Raw genomic sequence first — 16750 nt, 5'->3', positions numbered from 1 at the left:
CTGCTGTGCTGACAACACTTACCAGGGCCTTTCTCCAGGAAGATGACTTTGGACTCTGGGAAGAAGTTGGAGCCTGTGATGACCAGCTCTTCTCCACCGCTCACCACACAACTGGTCAGGCTGGATTTCTCAACCTGCGGCAGCTCCTGAGCTGAACGCTGGGCTGGGAGAGAAACAGCAGGGGTTGGGGAGAAAAGAAGATGATCATTTGCTGAGCTGTTTCACTCACACTGAAGTTTGTTAAATAAATTAAATTAACTTCTGAGAATGTCATGTAGTTGAAAAAAAAACTCAAATCAAATCTTGCTTTAAGAATTAACAACTCTCTGTCAGCCAGAGGGAAAAAGTAGGATTTATTGCAGCGCTGTGGTGATGGAATATAGGTATATTATGTAACTGCTCGGCTAGAAGGGTACAGCATTTACGTTCTTATCTAAAGTGACTCTAAGTGAGAGGACACACGAAATTAAATCAACATCCTATCCCTTTAAGTTTTCTAACAATGAGGAAATGTTTGAATACTTATCTGTGAGTGATTTCATATCACACATAGATTTCTGAATGAACATGTTTGTGTGTGTGTGTGTGTGTGTGTGTGTGTGTAGGACGTCAACACTCACAGCACTCCACAGGAATGGAGGAAGCCTGCAGCGACAGCACCTTCCCATTAGGTTGAGGGATGTGCACTCTGAAAACCACACGAACCCGTGTGTTCTTTCTTCCTATATCTGTCTCTCCCTTCCGCAGCTCGATGTCAGAGTTCCGCAGCTTCAGGATACCGGCACAGTCAATGCTGCAAGATAGAGGGGAAATAGTTGGCCCCATACAGCCCCATACAGCACCACAGGGATGGCAATAATCGAAGATATATTTAAGAAGGGAGGGCGTGGGAGAGAATAAAACCAACCACAGGCCCAGCAGGGGATTGGCACTGAGAGGAAAATTAAGTTGAATCCCAAATTAAAAATGCCTGTAAATAGGATTTATTACAACTCTAAATGAGAAAGTCTTGCTCTGCTTCATGGGAAACCCTCGTTTTTTTCCTGTACCCATTTCTCCTGTTGGTTTCAATTTCAAAAATCTATAAAATCCCCTTTGCAAGATGTTGTGATGTTTAAATGCATATTTTTCATAGGACAGGGCTTTCTTCATGGTGGTAAGCTCATAACTGAGTAATGTAACCCTGAAGTGCTTCTGACACCTACCTGGCTGACATGTTGTTCTCGGGCAGCAGAGGAATTTCGAGAACCTTGGTGCTGGAGACTATGATTTCTTGGCTGGCTGTGGCTACAGTTTTCCCGGTGATCCGGTGCACCTGGTAGAAGGCGTGCGGCCTTAAGTATCGGTCATCCGCCGTTCCAATGAACATCTGCAGGTTGATGGGCTTCTCGCTATAGCCAATGAGCTGAGACATGACAGATAAAGACAGAAAAACTGAGTAAAAACAGATGTGAGTTCTCAGGGTGCAGATGAGAGAGGTGTGAACAAAGGAATACTCTTTTCATTTCCATTGCCTTCAGAGGGCCACCTTTTTTTAGAGGGAATCTAAATGTCAGGTCGGGGGTGTTGCGATATTTCTGGCAGGGCAACTGGAGATTCATCTGGCGCTTTGGCCTCCAACCAGTTTGACACTGGCGTTTTCTACTAATAGTCTTAAAACTTTTTCCCCTTGCAAGCCTGCCTCTGAAGTGGATTCTGTGCAGGACAGTGTTGCCTCCAACATCTAAAAGAAAACCTTGAAACCAGCTCTAGTCAGTTGCTCCAAGAAAATAAAAGCTGTACTGCAGGTGCACTAGCTCTCACAAAATAAAATGACAGAATACAAGGACACTAACGAGGCTTTATCCAAAGGTCCAACAGCTGGTTTACTAAACCATCATACCAATTAACACAAAAAGGGTCACTGCTGATACAATGATGGTGATGATTTATAGATTTAATGTAGAAAGCTTTAGAAATGTCATATTTGAGCTAATCTCCTCTAATAAATATTACATTTTACATTATCTTACATAAAACCTGTCACTCATATGACCCTTGACTCTTCTTGTGAGGTCTCACACATAAAAAAAGGTTTTTAATGTTTACACTGTAGTTGAATGGGTAAAAATTGCTAATAAAAATGTCAGCGGTGTCCAGTGGTTCATGCGTGCCAACCTGGTTGACGTTTGACATCAGGCAACAGTCAGTCTCTCCATTAGTATCTGAGTGCCGGCATCGTTTCAACTCAGACAGGTGAGATGTTCAATGAGGTCAAAGTATTGCATTTTGTGTAGAGACAAGAAGAAGATGGAAAGGAGAGCAGGACCTTTCCTCCTAAGAGGAACAGAACAAACACACCGGCCACACAATGCCACTACTGTGGTAATGTTGTATTTGGCAGACTCCGTGACAGCATGATGGCAGCCCCTGCACATGCACACTCCCACCGTACTGCCCTCATAAACCTACACCTCCAGCCTGGATGGAGGGCAGCCCATTGAGGGTTACAGAGAAGAACAAGGTCTTTCATTGCTGTTTCACCCCTGGAACTGCCAAGCCTCATCCCCACCACAGCTGGCTACTGACCCTTTCCTCCCTCTAGGTTTGCATCACGCTCTGCTGTGTCAATGTTTGGTACAGAAGTGTGGTGGGTGGAAGGAGAGAAAGTGGGTGTAGCTATGGATTTGTCATGTGCCGTTCCAAAACAACAAGCACTGGAAACACATAGACCTGAGAGTAAGCACCAAAGACATACCTGCTTGGTTTCCAAATTCTGTCTTTCACTGAGGCTGTTATTACACTATATTTCACAGTAAACTGGTTTACAGCAGGATTATTGAACATAACTTAGTTCCAGCTCTGGTAAAAGGTGAGTTGGAATCACTGGTGGGATCAAGTCTTCATGGGAACAACTGTAATTGGATTTACTTGTATCTTGTGCTCACTTTTGTATCTGTGGCTCTGTTCAGCATCCTGCTTGGGATGATCCAATCACAAGTGGACAGCTCTAAGTACAACACCCAAGACAATTGTAGGACGCATTTGAGATTGGAGCGGAGAAGTGAAATCTGATCACATGTGGAGACACATTCCAATCAGATCAGATCACCTGAGAGGAATACCAATGCCTGTCTATCTCTTTCTTTGATCCTCTCTTTCTCTCTTATTTGTTACTTCTGTCATAACCCCCTGTGGCAGTCAAAGTATGGGGGTAAGTAGGTTGACCAGAGCGGTGGAAAACTGAAATATGCTGTGTTTACAGCTGGTTATGTGAGAGGACCAGCCTCCAGAGACAGATACTGGGCAGACAGGGCGGTGGAGTTTGAATCTTAATAATGCTTTACTGTTAGGAGCTGAATAATAACCTTGTATGCTCAGTAAAAACCCAATGGTTCTCCAGAGAGAGCTAAATTTAAAATAATGCAAGGGAAAATCTATTGCTGGCTGGTAAAAATAAATTGCACTTTTTGTTACTACTAAACACCATGTTACTTAAGAGAGGGCCAATTACCTAAACCTTACCCGCTCAACATGTATAACTGTATTTGTTTAAATCCTATATTGAACATCCTTAGTAATAAAGGTCAAGGCTGATTAAACGGCATCAGAGTGAGATGTGGGAAAAACCATCAAGCTTTTGAAACTGGCTGAACACAGGTCATCATACTGTCCTACTGTTTATTTATCTAGCTGCTGAAACAGATAAGCAGTGTCTACAGTTAAGGGAAGGGAAACAAAGGGGAAAATGAATGCTACCACTGACACAGTCTGCAAGAGGCTAATCTTTACATCATTAGTCTGATACTGAGGTGAAACAATCAATTTATTTAACTCTAGACAAGACTTGAGTTTTGATCTTGACCTTTCCATATAACCATCTAACTTCCATGTCGAATCAATGTTTTCAATTACTTTTTTCTATTTAGGTTCCAGTCCCTAGGATTTGTTTTCAAGGGAAAAAATCAGGGGATCCTCTGCTGTATTCATACATTGACTTCTCCTAGATTTCTAGCCGGATAAAGTCTGTAGAAAATGAGGCGCATCTCACTCTGACACTTGCGTTTAATATGCAGAGGAACTGCGCAGTCCACTGCTTCCCAGAAAGCAGCTCAAGTGTGTTTTAAAGGCTCAATGATGTAGGCATGTCTGAATTGTAGTGAATGACTAAAAAGATCAGTAATTCACGTTCTTTATGGGCAGCTGAGCTTGAACCTGTTCATAGCTCTTGTAGTGCAGATATTGCTGCAGCATACATTTTAAATATCTTTGTGATAGTAATCACAGGGATGATGACCTGAGAAGGCAGCTTCCACCTCACACAAGAACACATGTTAATCCACATGTATTCCTAAAAAAAAACTGTGAGTCTGGTTTCTCACCATCACCCATGTCCATTTGGAATCAACCCACTGAGTCTTGGAAACTACTGTATGTGGCACATGAAATGTATTCGGAAGGAAGTAGCACGAACGGAACAGCGTGAAGCCCCTATAATAACCAGTAATGAGTTCATCTTTCAAAACCACATTAGATCTTAAGAGCCACATCAAAGTATAATTTTTTGCCAGTAACAACGTAACAGGTAATTAAGCACCCCTGCTTGAATGAATCCATGGCTTTAAATGACACCATTATTCTGGATGCAAAGACATATGGGGTCACAGGCATAAACAGTCTTGTAGGTTGTGTTGCTCATTTTATGATCATGTGTGCACGCTGCATCTGTGCACATGCCTGTAATTCACAAAGTACAAAATGTGTGTGTGTGTGTGTGTGTGTGTGTGTGTGTGTGTGTGTGTGTTATTCTGTCATAGGATACTTTTGGGGACAAATGTCTGACAAAAGACCATTCCATATGGTACATGCCTTGTGTCTCTAAATGAAAAAAAAATATTTTTTGGGTATGTGGTCAAGATTAGGGTAATGGTGAGGTAAGCTTAAAGTTAGGGTATGGTTAGGAAGGTAAGGTTAGGAAGGTAAGGTTTTTGTAGTTGAAAGACAACGTGCGTGTGTGTGTGTGTGTGTGCGTGTTTGTGTGTGTGTGTGTGTGTGTGTGTGTGTGTGTGTGTGTGTGTGTGTGTGTGTGTGTGTGTGTGTGTGTGTGTGAGTGTCCATAAATCAAGGCATGTTTATTCACAGCACCATGTGTGTTCCAGACAGCATTAAGTGAGTTAACAGTGTCTGGAGGAATGCATCTGTGAGAGAGGATAAACAGACATAAAAAACTGAACATGCTTCACAGAAATAAATCAGAGCACTAAAAAAGTGCAGAAAAGAGGAATAAAAAAAGACCAGTTTAATTTTTTTAATGCAGCAGAAGTTGTCAAGGAACCTTTTTTCCAGGTTGTCAGTTCTACCCAGAACTAGGAACAAAAAAGTCCTTTTTTTCTTTCCTTCCATTTACCCTCTTGATCTCTGCCTCTCTGTGTCCTCCTGTATTTCCTCTATGTCTCTGCACATGAGGGATTTGGTGGAGGGCCAGGGTGTTGACAAACATACACTTAGCAGGCCACCACTTCTTTCCAAATCAAATAATCAACCAGGAAAACCTGATTAGAGAGTCAGAAAGAAAGAGAGCACTTCAGCCGTCCCAGTGAATCAACACTCCTGGCCAAATAGAAACACGCCACACAGGCAGGATAATTCAGTCCCTCCGCCACAGTCACGACCAATACTAAAAATATTTTTATTTTATTTATTTTTTTATTCAGGTGAATTTGATCAATTTTGATAACCATAGAATGTGTTGTGGTTTTACAAATGTCAAAAATTATTGTGAAATTGATTCTACAATAAAAAATGTCAGCATTACAACACAGTGCTAGTTTTAAGAGTAACGTTTACTTAAGCAAGGGTCCAGTATATGGAACCAATATACATAATATACCAATATTCACCAAAAACTAGGGCTACAACTAAATACTACACAAATATTACAATGATATTTTGAGCTCCAGTCTAATACCAGTCTCTGCACACTTCAGGGGGCCCATTTGCACCTTTAGTTCAGAAAATGGATAAAGCACCACCTTCAACCAGCAGGACGTAAACAAGGGCACATGGACAGCGCCTCGGTCCTGGCAGAGGAGACTTCTCCGCAGTGAAATGCACACGACACACACCCTTGACTTGTTTCACATTCCTGAGTCACCCCTCCGCCACCCCCTGAATCTATGCCTGAGTGTGAAATACCACAGGAGGGTGGTCTCTGCACTTTCAACTCCTCACCTTTCTACCAGTCCACACTGCACTGAGCCCAGCTGGTCAGTCAGCAAGTAACTGAGGCCTGATAGAGATCAGTTCTTATATTAAACCACAATGACATTAAAAACCTGCCACATGTCCCAGAGGCCCATGCCCGCTGAAGCCTGTCACTACCTTATGGCCGCCGCTGCTGCTGCTTCTGCCCATGGATCAGGTTTAGGATGAATTCTCTCCCCTAAAATAAAACCTCTGGATACGGTTACATAGTCAGCTCCCACTAAATAAAGTCCCCACTTATTTTTGGCCTTCATCTGTTCCACTGATCCAGTAATAAAGCGAGCAAGTGGAGGGGAAAAACATATCCCATCACTACGTGCACACGAACAGGCACACAGGCATAAACACAACAACCCATTTAAACTTATGTTTAAATACAAAAAATAAGTGGTAGTGGTAGGAACTCATCTGAGCACCTACAGTTTTGATAATAAAATATTTACATGGACAAGGCTGACAGGCGAACATCACCATCTCCCTGCAGTAAAACACTGCCTCTGTTCACCTCCTGTGTTTCAATGTCTACCTGCACTGGTGCTGTTCATTTTCAGTTTATCTCTTGTTACATTCTCTCCTCTGCTTTTTTCTCCTCTGTCCTCATCTTTCCTCTCTTGCACTCATGACGTCCCTTCCTGCTTTCAACTATTCCTACCTATTTTCCCTTTTGTCAGTCTCTCTTCTTCGTCCCTGTCCTCCCCTCTCTCCTACCTCAGCCCCAGCCCTCTGCCGTAATTCGACACTTTCTCACAGCCAGCGCCTGACTCTGCCAAGTTGTTTCTCTGTGTTGCTCCACTGTTGCCATGGTGAGACTCGCTGTGTATGCAAGAGTGTGTGTGTGTGTGTGTGTGTGTTTGAGAGCGAGCAGCTACGTACAGTCCTGTCGGTGTAAACGACATCTCTGAAGCTTGTGTTGAAGAGTGTGTGCTACTTAGTATTTGTGGATTTACGCACACTAACTTTGGTGTAAAGTGTGGGCCTTGGATGGTGTGTGTGTGAGAGAGAGTGAGAGAAGAGAGAGAGAGTGTGTGCAACAGATGTAAAAACGGGAGCAATGGTGGTCAAGGTCATGAGTGGGTCCATTTTATCTGGCAGTGGTTTCCCGTCTGTGGCACTGTGGCACCACAACCTGGGATCTATGGACACACACACACACACACAGACACACACACACACACACACACACACACACACACACACACACAGGCTTGATGTTTGCCCAGCACACTAGGGAGGGCAGAGAGAGCCAGGGGGGCCGGTTGACTGTTTGTTTAAACAAGGTCAATACACGCGCACACAAACACATACACACAGGAGCGTTTACTGTATACTGCATGAGGTCTGTATATGGCCTTGCTAGACTGGTCCAAACTCAATTCCTCTTATTCCCCCATCCTATCCTCCCCCACATCTCTCTCTCTCTCTCTCTCTCTCTCTCTCTCTCTCTCACACACACACACACACACACACACACACACACACACACACACACACACACACACACACACACGTGTCTCTCTCGACTCCCCCCCTCTCAGTGACCGTTTTCTCACTGTGCACTAAGCCTGATTACAACAAATGAAAGCCAAGCTTCAAACATGTTTACATCAAATACAGCCCTGGGGCAAAGCAACACCAACTCCAGCCAGTTCACACAGTACAGACCACATGGTTCTGCATTGTTGTCTGTGTCTCCCTGCATTATGGCAGCTAGTCTACTGAGAGATCCTGCGGGAAAGAGAGAGAACTGTCAAGCTATGGAAAAAGCCTGACTGTAAAGCAGCAGGACAAATAATAAGGAGAAAGAAGGCAGACGAGAGAAAGAGATGGACAGAGTAAGGGAAGGGGTTAAAGAAAATGTGAAAATGTGAGAGTGAATGACAGAGACAGAGAGGGGCAGAAATTAGGTCATGGCCGTGCATTTAAGCACTGGGATCAAAATCATTTAATGCATCCAAGCTGGTGGAAATATTAGGACGTCTTGGACGGCTTCTGTCGTATTCTCTTTCAAATCCTTGTCACCAGACACCATAGCTTCATTTAGATTTATTAACGGGGGCAGCAGGTTTCAAGATGGTCATAATATTTTGTTTCCAACTCTTTTCAGCTTTGTGTTGTAATAAATCTCACTCCTCTGCTGTGCTTTTATGGGCTCAATTTTGTTTGTGTGATTGTTTCTTCGCTGTATCTAAGTCTTTTTTTCTTGTTGTGTCTGCCTGCCTCCATCCGTAGCCCAGCAGGTAATACCAGAGGGGCTCCTTATATTTGTGTGGGTGCAGCAGTACTCAATTAAGCTGGTTAAATACGCACAAGGATACCTCAGCCAGCCAGAGAGGCTTTGGACTTAAAAGTCTCCTAGCAACAGGTGTACCAATTATGGTCTGCAGCTTGCCCCAGAGGAATGGCTAAAACATCCAGTCAGCCAGACACAAACATAGCCATCCTGCAATCTACAATTATTAGAAAAATAATATTTCAGAAATCAGGTAACGAAAATACTGAGAAGCAACTAGACCCGGCACATTTTTTAAATAAGCACTGAAACTCTGGTTTATCAATAACAAATATGTCTTTGGCAACGACTACATTACATGGGGAGTATTTTTTTGTTCAATGTTTAATGTTAAAAGTGTCCCATAAACACTGTTGACTGATGGACTTCTACACAACCACATTGTGAATATTTAACAATGTCATTGGCTCCAGTGTGTGTGTGTCTTTGCACAGAAATACACAGCATTCCTCTCAGAACTCACAGCTATGAATCATGTCTGTCAAAACAACTCAATGTAAACACTGTCACACTTTGCGTCCTTTGTTTGTCTGGCTACCGTACGTACAGACGGAAAAGGAGCCGACGGTTATGACCATTGCCAGGCACAGCCATACGACACCCCGCCTCTCTTTAGATCACTGGTCAACAGCTGGTCAACACCCTCCTCTCTTTCTTATTAGTGTTAGCTGGTGTCAAACTCCCAACACATTGCAGTCTCATGTTTTATTCCGAGCGATAGAGATGTATTTGCACCAGAGTGCAAGTTACTGTAACATTAAATTCAAAGGCATGTTGACAGCTGGAAATACACTCTGTTGCTTTGCCTGCAAGGTCACACAATGATACAGTAAAATTAGCAGAGAACACACACAGTATCATAACAAGATCATTAAACAAAATCTAAACAATTCAGACTTTGCAATAGCTGATTCAAGTGCACAGGCCTGGGGACATGTGACAGGTTTTAATGCTGATAGCTGCTTCATATTTTCTGTGTCTATGCTTCTTGCAGCTCCTACATCATGCGTCTGGAGCCCAAAACCACAGGTTAGAAATCACTGGCTTAAAACTGCTTCTCAACTGAGCCATTACATTTTACACAGACATGCTGAACAAATTAACACAAATCTGTTCTCTGGGGAAGTCTTATGCTATAACATGTGGATGAGATTCACTGGGTGAACGATGCCCTCAGCATTTTCTTTCTTTCTTTTTATCTAGAGGAAATCCACAGACAAACAATATTTATTTAATTATAATCGTTATTTAACTAATAGCTGTCTGCATGTTTGTTGTGATGTGTGGTTTTGAATGAGGGAAATCTGTGAGAAAGAAAAACTCTCACTGTTAGACTTGACTAATGACAGTAAAATCTGTCGTAGTCTGACCTAGGATAAACCAACTATATCATTTACAATTTTATGCTGTAACTGTAGCTTTTAATATAATTTTTTTTCTTACACAGACCCAAGAAAGAAAGCTATTTTAAAGTAGCCTCATAGTTTCCACAAAACCTGTTGAGTGAAACATGTGTTAAGACTCCCACCTAAAGATGACTAAGTGATCGAACAACAGAAGTCCACAGGCACACAGGATTACAGGCCCATGGCAGAGACATGTAAGTTGTTGGGTACAGTGTATGTGACTTATGGGGTTACCTTCTAAGAGAGTTGATTGAGCTTTTATGTAAAGTATATATGTCTATATTATTGTCAGGGGACATAACTGCATAACCTTGTTCTTAATTGCACAGCCATGACTTGGCTAAAGGCCATTGTGCTTTTTGCACAATAAAAGGTAAAAAAAGGGGGACTCACTACTGCTGAGGGCTTCACCTGCTCAAATGTTTCATAGTAAAAATACAAATACTGAACTTTAACATGTGAACATGTGAAAGTATTCCAGACTCCAAGCTTCTTCCTTTAGGCATTTCTTGTTTTTTTCTGTTGACACAGCAGCTCAGTGGTGCACTGATCTGGGCAACAGCGTGGCCACAAAAGGAAGTCATCACCAGATCCAGATGGCAGCTATGGCATCATCTGGTGACATCACAGCACCACATTTAAAACCAAAGGAGAATACAAGGTCCCGCTGAGTCCAAAAGACATAAAGCTACCATCAGTAGAATGAATAGAAGAGAAACTTCTTAATGTTGCCAACAAAATTACCAGTAAAATCTGATCAAAACGTTGAATCTGCATAATCAAATTGTGTGGCAGAGAGGCTGGAATCACACAGCCATGCACCCTTGTCACTCTGCCAGAAGGAATAGCTTGCTTCACACCTACAGAGCACCTGGGAAACATAATATATGCATGCTTTTTCACAGTTTCAAGTTGTCTGACCCCTTGTGTCCAATACTGGGTCAAAAACAGTGATCAACTTTGAGATTCACTCCAATAATGTCCACTGTTTGTTGATGCTTTTATTACAATTGAACCAACATATATCTGACCTAATATCCAGCATAAGGTTTGTTGTACTCTACTAAAGAATCTACAATGACATCACAGGGTAACAAAAATCACCTTTAAATATGGTGCTTTCTGCATAGTGCAACAAAAAGAAGATAGCAGAAGAAGACCAACAATAGAGGAGTAGGTATTTAGTAAACAAAGACTGACTGTAAGACCTGTTGGACAAGCACTGATACTATCTATCCTCAGCTGTTCATTTTATGTTGACGCTCAGTATTTGCGTGCACATAGGAAGGAACAAAGATGGTTAGTAGAAGTATATCCTCAAATAAATATCTTCTTCTATTGTTATTACGTATAAAAATCAGACACTTTACCAACTGGCACTACAATGTAAAACGTGGAGCAGCAAGTTTAATAGCTGAATAAAGAAAATGTATTGTAATGTAGTTTGATACTGTATTTACTCTATAATCAAACACATAATAAAAAAACAGAATTCCTTGTCAAAGTCCCCTACTCCTCCCTCCCTTTCTCATAAAACTCATTCACCCCCACATTCTCTCTGTCTGTGCACAAAGCTCTGCGAACCGCTGATCACAAAGAGCATTACAACTGAATGCTGTTTGTCATTTTAATCATAAAAGTCCTTTCCATCTCTGATACATATAGATTTTTTATTTCAGCACCGGGGGTTTCAGCATTCTGGAGAAAGTCTACAGAAGAAATGCTGTTTTCTTTCACTTTTTTGCAATAATGCAAACGATGCATTCAAGCGATATATGGTATAGCCACCAATTATCCTTAGAACATTGAAACATTATGAAATATGTTTGAAGTAAACAGAGCAGAGTCTGCTATATTTAAGACTACAGAAGAACTGGTTGTCTGGGCTAAGCATGTAGGTCCTGTAAACCAGATTCCAGAGTCTTAATCACTGTTGAAATTGCCTTGTTTGACCTCAGATATAAGATCAGTACAAGATAGCTACTGCAAGGAAACTACCATAACCAAACAACCCCCTCTGGGGATGAGGAATAAGGGCAGGCATGGCAAAGGCTGGCTAAATTATGCATCGACACATATGGCAGGATAGCAACTTGGTCTAACTGAGGTTGAAATGGTTAATGATTGGCCTGGAGGGAGTGTATAAATGAATGTATTAGGATGAAGGCTGTTTCTAAAACAAATGGCAGTGATTTAGGCTCTGTTTTTGTTTGACAAGTTCTGTTGTTGTTTTTTTAAATTGTTTTATCATGTGTATATTGTGCAATAATGAGCTGTGACTGAGTTTACCTCAGGACAAACCAAAAGCTATGACAACACATGCTGCATGCACAAAATATAACCAAATAACAATAATTACAGAAAATTAAGATGTGCTTTAAATGTAATTTGACAGATTTGACCACAGAAATAATGGTTTTCTATTGCATTCAGTGTCAGTGTCTAGTCTTGTGCACTTGGGCCCAATAATATACTGTATTTAAAGCCAGAAACAAAAACTAAACTGGAAGTTTATGATAACATTTAACATTTATCTATTCAATTCAACCATCCAAAGGCTGATAGTGCAGGTAAAGTAGAAACATGTTGGAAGATGCACTGAGGATAGTAGACAAAACGTAGTGATCCCATTGGGCAGGATATGAGCAGCTGACCAAACTGAAGGCTGAACTCAGCAATTGTCGGGTTTCTCAACACTGGCCATTGCCCAGTTCTAAAGCACTGTCTTAATCATACACACAAAGGAAGCTTGTCACCGGCTTCTTGAAATATTAATGGGTCTGGAATCATCCACTATTTTGCTCTCTCTCTATCTTTCTCTCACTCTCAGAGGGAGAAAGCAGCCTCGGCTTCACATAGGCCCACCTAGTCTCTTTCAGGTGCTATCGAATGACAGGGCCGCTGACTGGGCTGTAGCGACAGCTCTCCTGACTGCCTGCTCATCGTCCTGCTTCAACAGGTTGACTGACAGTCTTGCTGTGGGAACCGATCCATGTGACAATCCACGCATGCAAATGCGTAACACGAAACTTAAAATCAAATGTTTTTCTCCAACAACAAGATGATGTTTGAGCTATAAACATTTACAAATGCTATTTAGTCACGTTTTTAACAATCCGATAATGACATTTATATTTTAGTTGTGATAGGTGTTCACATGTACCAACTGAAAATAAAAATTTGTTGCAGTCACATGCAGAGGGCAATCCCTGCCAACTGGAAAACAAGAAACTGCTAAATTCAGTAAATAAGTTTTGTTCAGCTTGATTCTCTTCCTTTCATGTTTCCTTTCATCACCAAAGGCTGCGACAGTTGGCATTTTGGTCGTTTGCTTGACGCAGAGGGAGCTGGATGATAAGTGGCCAGTGCCAGAATCGAGTTAACACAGACAGTAAATCAGTCCTGACCTCAAAGGGATATTTAATCCTTAGCGTGGTAGAAACATCAGTGCTCACATTTTGTTTAATGGAGCAAAAAAAAGACAGCTGTGTAGCAGTAAGTTCAGCACCCCATGCAAGCATGTGGGAAAATGCCCAAATATGTTACCTTGACGATTGGGTGACCACCAGATGCTGCTTTGACGGCTCCTCGGCTGCCCTCGGTCTCATAGTGAGCTCGGTGGTGGGCTTTGGGTTGTACCTCTATCTTCAGGTCATATTGGCCAAACTGGCTTGGCAATGGCCAATCTAAGGGAGGCAGGGAGGAGGTCCTGGGGAGAGAATACCACAAACATAAACACACAGACATACACGCACGCACATTACAGTGTTTTGTTAAATATTTGGTCAAATATTGATTTGAGCGTGAAATGTTTGTGGTAGAAAAGACATTTTAGCCTTAACCATAAGAGTTTCCCACTTGCTTGCATAAACACACCTTAATATTTTCCATATTTCAAATGATTTGGTATAGATGTGTTGGTACTTGTGACACCAAGCTAGAAAACCTGTCTCTCTGCTTCATGTCTGATGACAGTAACAGGCTGCCTGGAACCATTCAAAAGTTGAAAAGGTGTTATTCCCCCTTCATGGCCTGAGACAGTATAATAGGTGTAAAATGGGGGTATACTTAGCCTCACCAGACAATGAATCATTGGAATGCCCATATACATTAATCATGTTCTTAAGCATAGCATGTGTAATAGGTCAACCTAAGACTTGGAGGCTGAATCACATTCAAAGAGGGACTTTTCTTTTTGAGTCTCTGGGTGTGTGCATGCATGCATTACTAGTGTATATTTTATGTGCAGTGCACAACCTGGGCTGTCATTAAGTGTTTTTCCTCCCTGCCTCATTTTTTTCTATATATACAACAATCATATTTGAACAGCTGCACTCAAAAATACAACACTCAGTGGTCTCACAGAGAGACTGGGTCTGTCCATCTCTGCAAATCAGATCAGTTTTCATCTTCCCATTGTTGATGCATTTGTTGATTGCCATTTATTTACTCATATCAAAGCTCATGATCTTTCACTATAGTGAAATATACCTCATTAGGTCTAAAAACCCAGGTTTTATGAAAAATATGGCCTCTAATGAAAAGGGCTTGGAGAAAACTTCTGTTGGGATTTGGTGCTGCATAAATAAACGTGGCTTGACTACAACTATCTTTAATTTTTCAATTGTTATCATCATTATCTTGACATCTTTGTCATTTTCATAAACATTGTATGTGTATGTCAGCTTCAAATGTTACCAATGTTCGGAACTTGGTTCATCTACAGATTGACTCATATTTATTAAGTGTGTTTTTCAACATTAACGATGTTGTTTGGATTATATTATTAGTTTATTTAATTTTCTGCACTTTTGCTTTTGACAAGGTACCAGAACTGGAGCATGAGCCACGATGTAAATCCTTGTCACATCTTGATATTGTTCAAAATTCATTATTCATCATCCAAGAGGCCTGCTGTAGGGCAGCATAAGCGATGTATGTCTTCCATGTGTGATGTCTGGTAAAAAGTGCCATTGTTGTGTGTGTTTTTTAAGCATAGTAGAAAACACGATCAGATATTAAACTGTGTATGTGTGTCTATTCATCCGTGCATTTTGTGTGTCTACGTCTATGGCTCTGCATGTTAGGCCTGAGTCAGGGAATTGACTCAGTGCTGTCTGATGGGCTGAGAGGCAGACACTCTATGGTGCACACTGAGACCTGCCTTGGCGTTAACCACTGTAAGCTCTTTGTGCTCCCTGTCACATGATGGCATAAGCTTTTTATTTGGCTCTACTCAAAGACAGTTCAGACTGCTAGCATGCAAACTATACTGAGTCTAACATCCGTGATGGATTTTTTGACAGAACAAATATTTTTTTAAGGCAAAGTTAGTCCATTTTAGCCAGCGTGGCTGTCTCCCCAAATTCTTCCCTTTCCAAATACCTGTCAAGTGCTGGCTTTGTGCAGACGAATCTGATCAGACTGAACTTAAGAAATGAGTGCCACATTTTCAGTAAAGCCATTGAATTTCATAATCTATCCTACAGGCTGCCACTAAATCAACAGTAATTTGATTTTTTGTTTTTAAGCTTTTGTATTTAAGATTTCTGAAGCTCAATTAATCCTTTTGGTTAGAAGCCTAACTAATGCAGGGGATTTTCCTACCACATGAAAATGTCAAGAAAATCTGCAATAAATTGTACATAAATACTAACTAGTCAGGTCAAATGTGATACAGGCATGTATAACACAATAAAGCAGATGTCTGCTGTACTATATGATAGTCAATGTGCGGAGAAAGTACCATGATAAATGTATATTGTGCTGCTGCAATATCAAAATACTCAGTGGCTCTATCTAGGATGTATCACTCTGGCACGCGTAACAGATGCATCCTAACCCTCATGTTTTCCTCCCAGCATCCATGACATAACAACCCAGGAAGTGTGGGTTTGCATGGCTGCTATGGTAACAGGAGTAGAGGAGGACAGATGAAATATGAGCTTTGTGACGGAGCAGAGCAAGAGCGGCAGCCTATGTACTGACATAGCATAACCTTTCTCAAATGTCTAAGCTATAGTATAGGGGCAACGTGTCTAATCACAACTGCACCAACCAATTTTCTCTATAGTCTCCACCATTACAATCGCATCCAATCATTCATGTAACTTTGTGTCTACACATGTCACATTTTAAGTCACAAATCTTCTTGCAATGTACACATACCCATAAATATACATATACCAAACAGAGATTTATATTGTTTGTTTTTGATTGCATCATGGTGTAACAGAACCAACTGATACAACACCTCACCATTAATACTATCAGTACCTCTCTGCTCCTTCATCAAATGACACTGCCACTATTCTTATCATAAAGGTTACCCTGCTGCAAACTACTGAAGCAGCATTAGATGATTCTTTTATTGCAGCAATGCAGTGATGACATGCTAGATTATTCTTTTGTAATCAAGGCTCTGCTTACAGTTGTACAAACTGTATTTGCTTTTGGCAACCAACTGATATTAGTGCCATGAATATCTCATTATAGAAATTCACGGGGGTAAAACGAGCAGACTCTTGTCACCACCACAACATTAGTTTAAACAGAACTGTTAAAAAAGAACTATTCTGTTAGACATTATTCTGTCAGGGGCTCACTATGGAAATGTAACTTACAAGGACATAGATGCAAAGATCAAACGGTGAATCATCAAAGTTGACCCTGTCATTGTCTGCAAAATGTCCATGCGAGCAAGCGTTTGTGTTATGTCTATGTGTCTGTCTGTCTGTCTGTGTGTGTGTGTGTGCATGTGTTGACCCTTAAGTTACTATAAGTGCCCAGTGCTGGTTTACAGAGTTTGGGG

General features: G+C 41.3%; 1 protein-coding gene across 3 annotated transcripts in view; it reads right to left on the bottom strand.

Moving 5' to 3' along the window:
- Positions 1 to 16750, bottom strand: part of nfatc3a (nuclear factor of activated T cells 3a) — a 61380-nt gene that overhangs the window by 23692 nt on the left and 20938 nt on the right. For all 3 annotated transcript variants that reach the window (XM_020080277.2, XM_020080278.2, XM_020080279.2), the window contains exons 3-6: positions 13486 to 13648; positions 1206 to 1405; positions 621 to 793; positions 23 to 163 (exon numbers count right to left, since the gene is read on the bottom strand). In XM_020080277.2, the coding sequence (XP_019935836.2) occupies positions 23 to 163; positions 621 to 793; positions 1206 to 1405; positions 13486 to 13648 (677 nt within the window). The remainder of the gene's footprint in view (positions 1 to 22; positions 164 to 620; positions 794 to 1205; positions 1406 to 13485; positions 13649 to 16750) is intronic.

The sequence above is a fragment of the Paralichthys olivaceus genome, chromosome 1, assembly GCF_024713975.1.
Source record: "Paralichthys olivaceus isolate ysfri-2021 chromosome 1, ASM2471397v2, whole genome shotgun sequence".
In the NCBI taxonomy this organism is placed as follows: Eukaryota; Metazoa; Chordata; class Actinopteri; order Pleuronectiformes; family Paralichthyidae; genus Paralichthys; species Paralichthys olivaceus.
The sequence above is the reverse complement of the archived record's forward strand: the minus strand, read 5'-3'. Positions and strand labels throughout refer to the sequence as shown.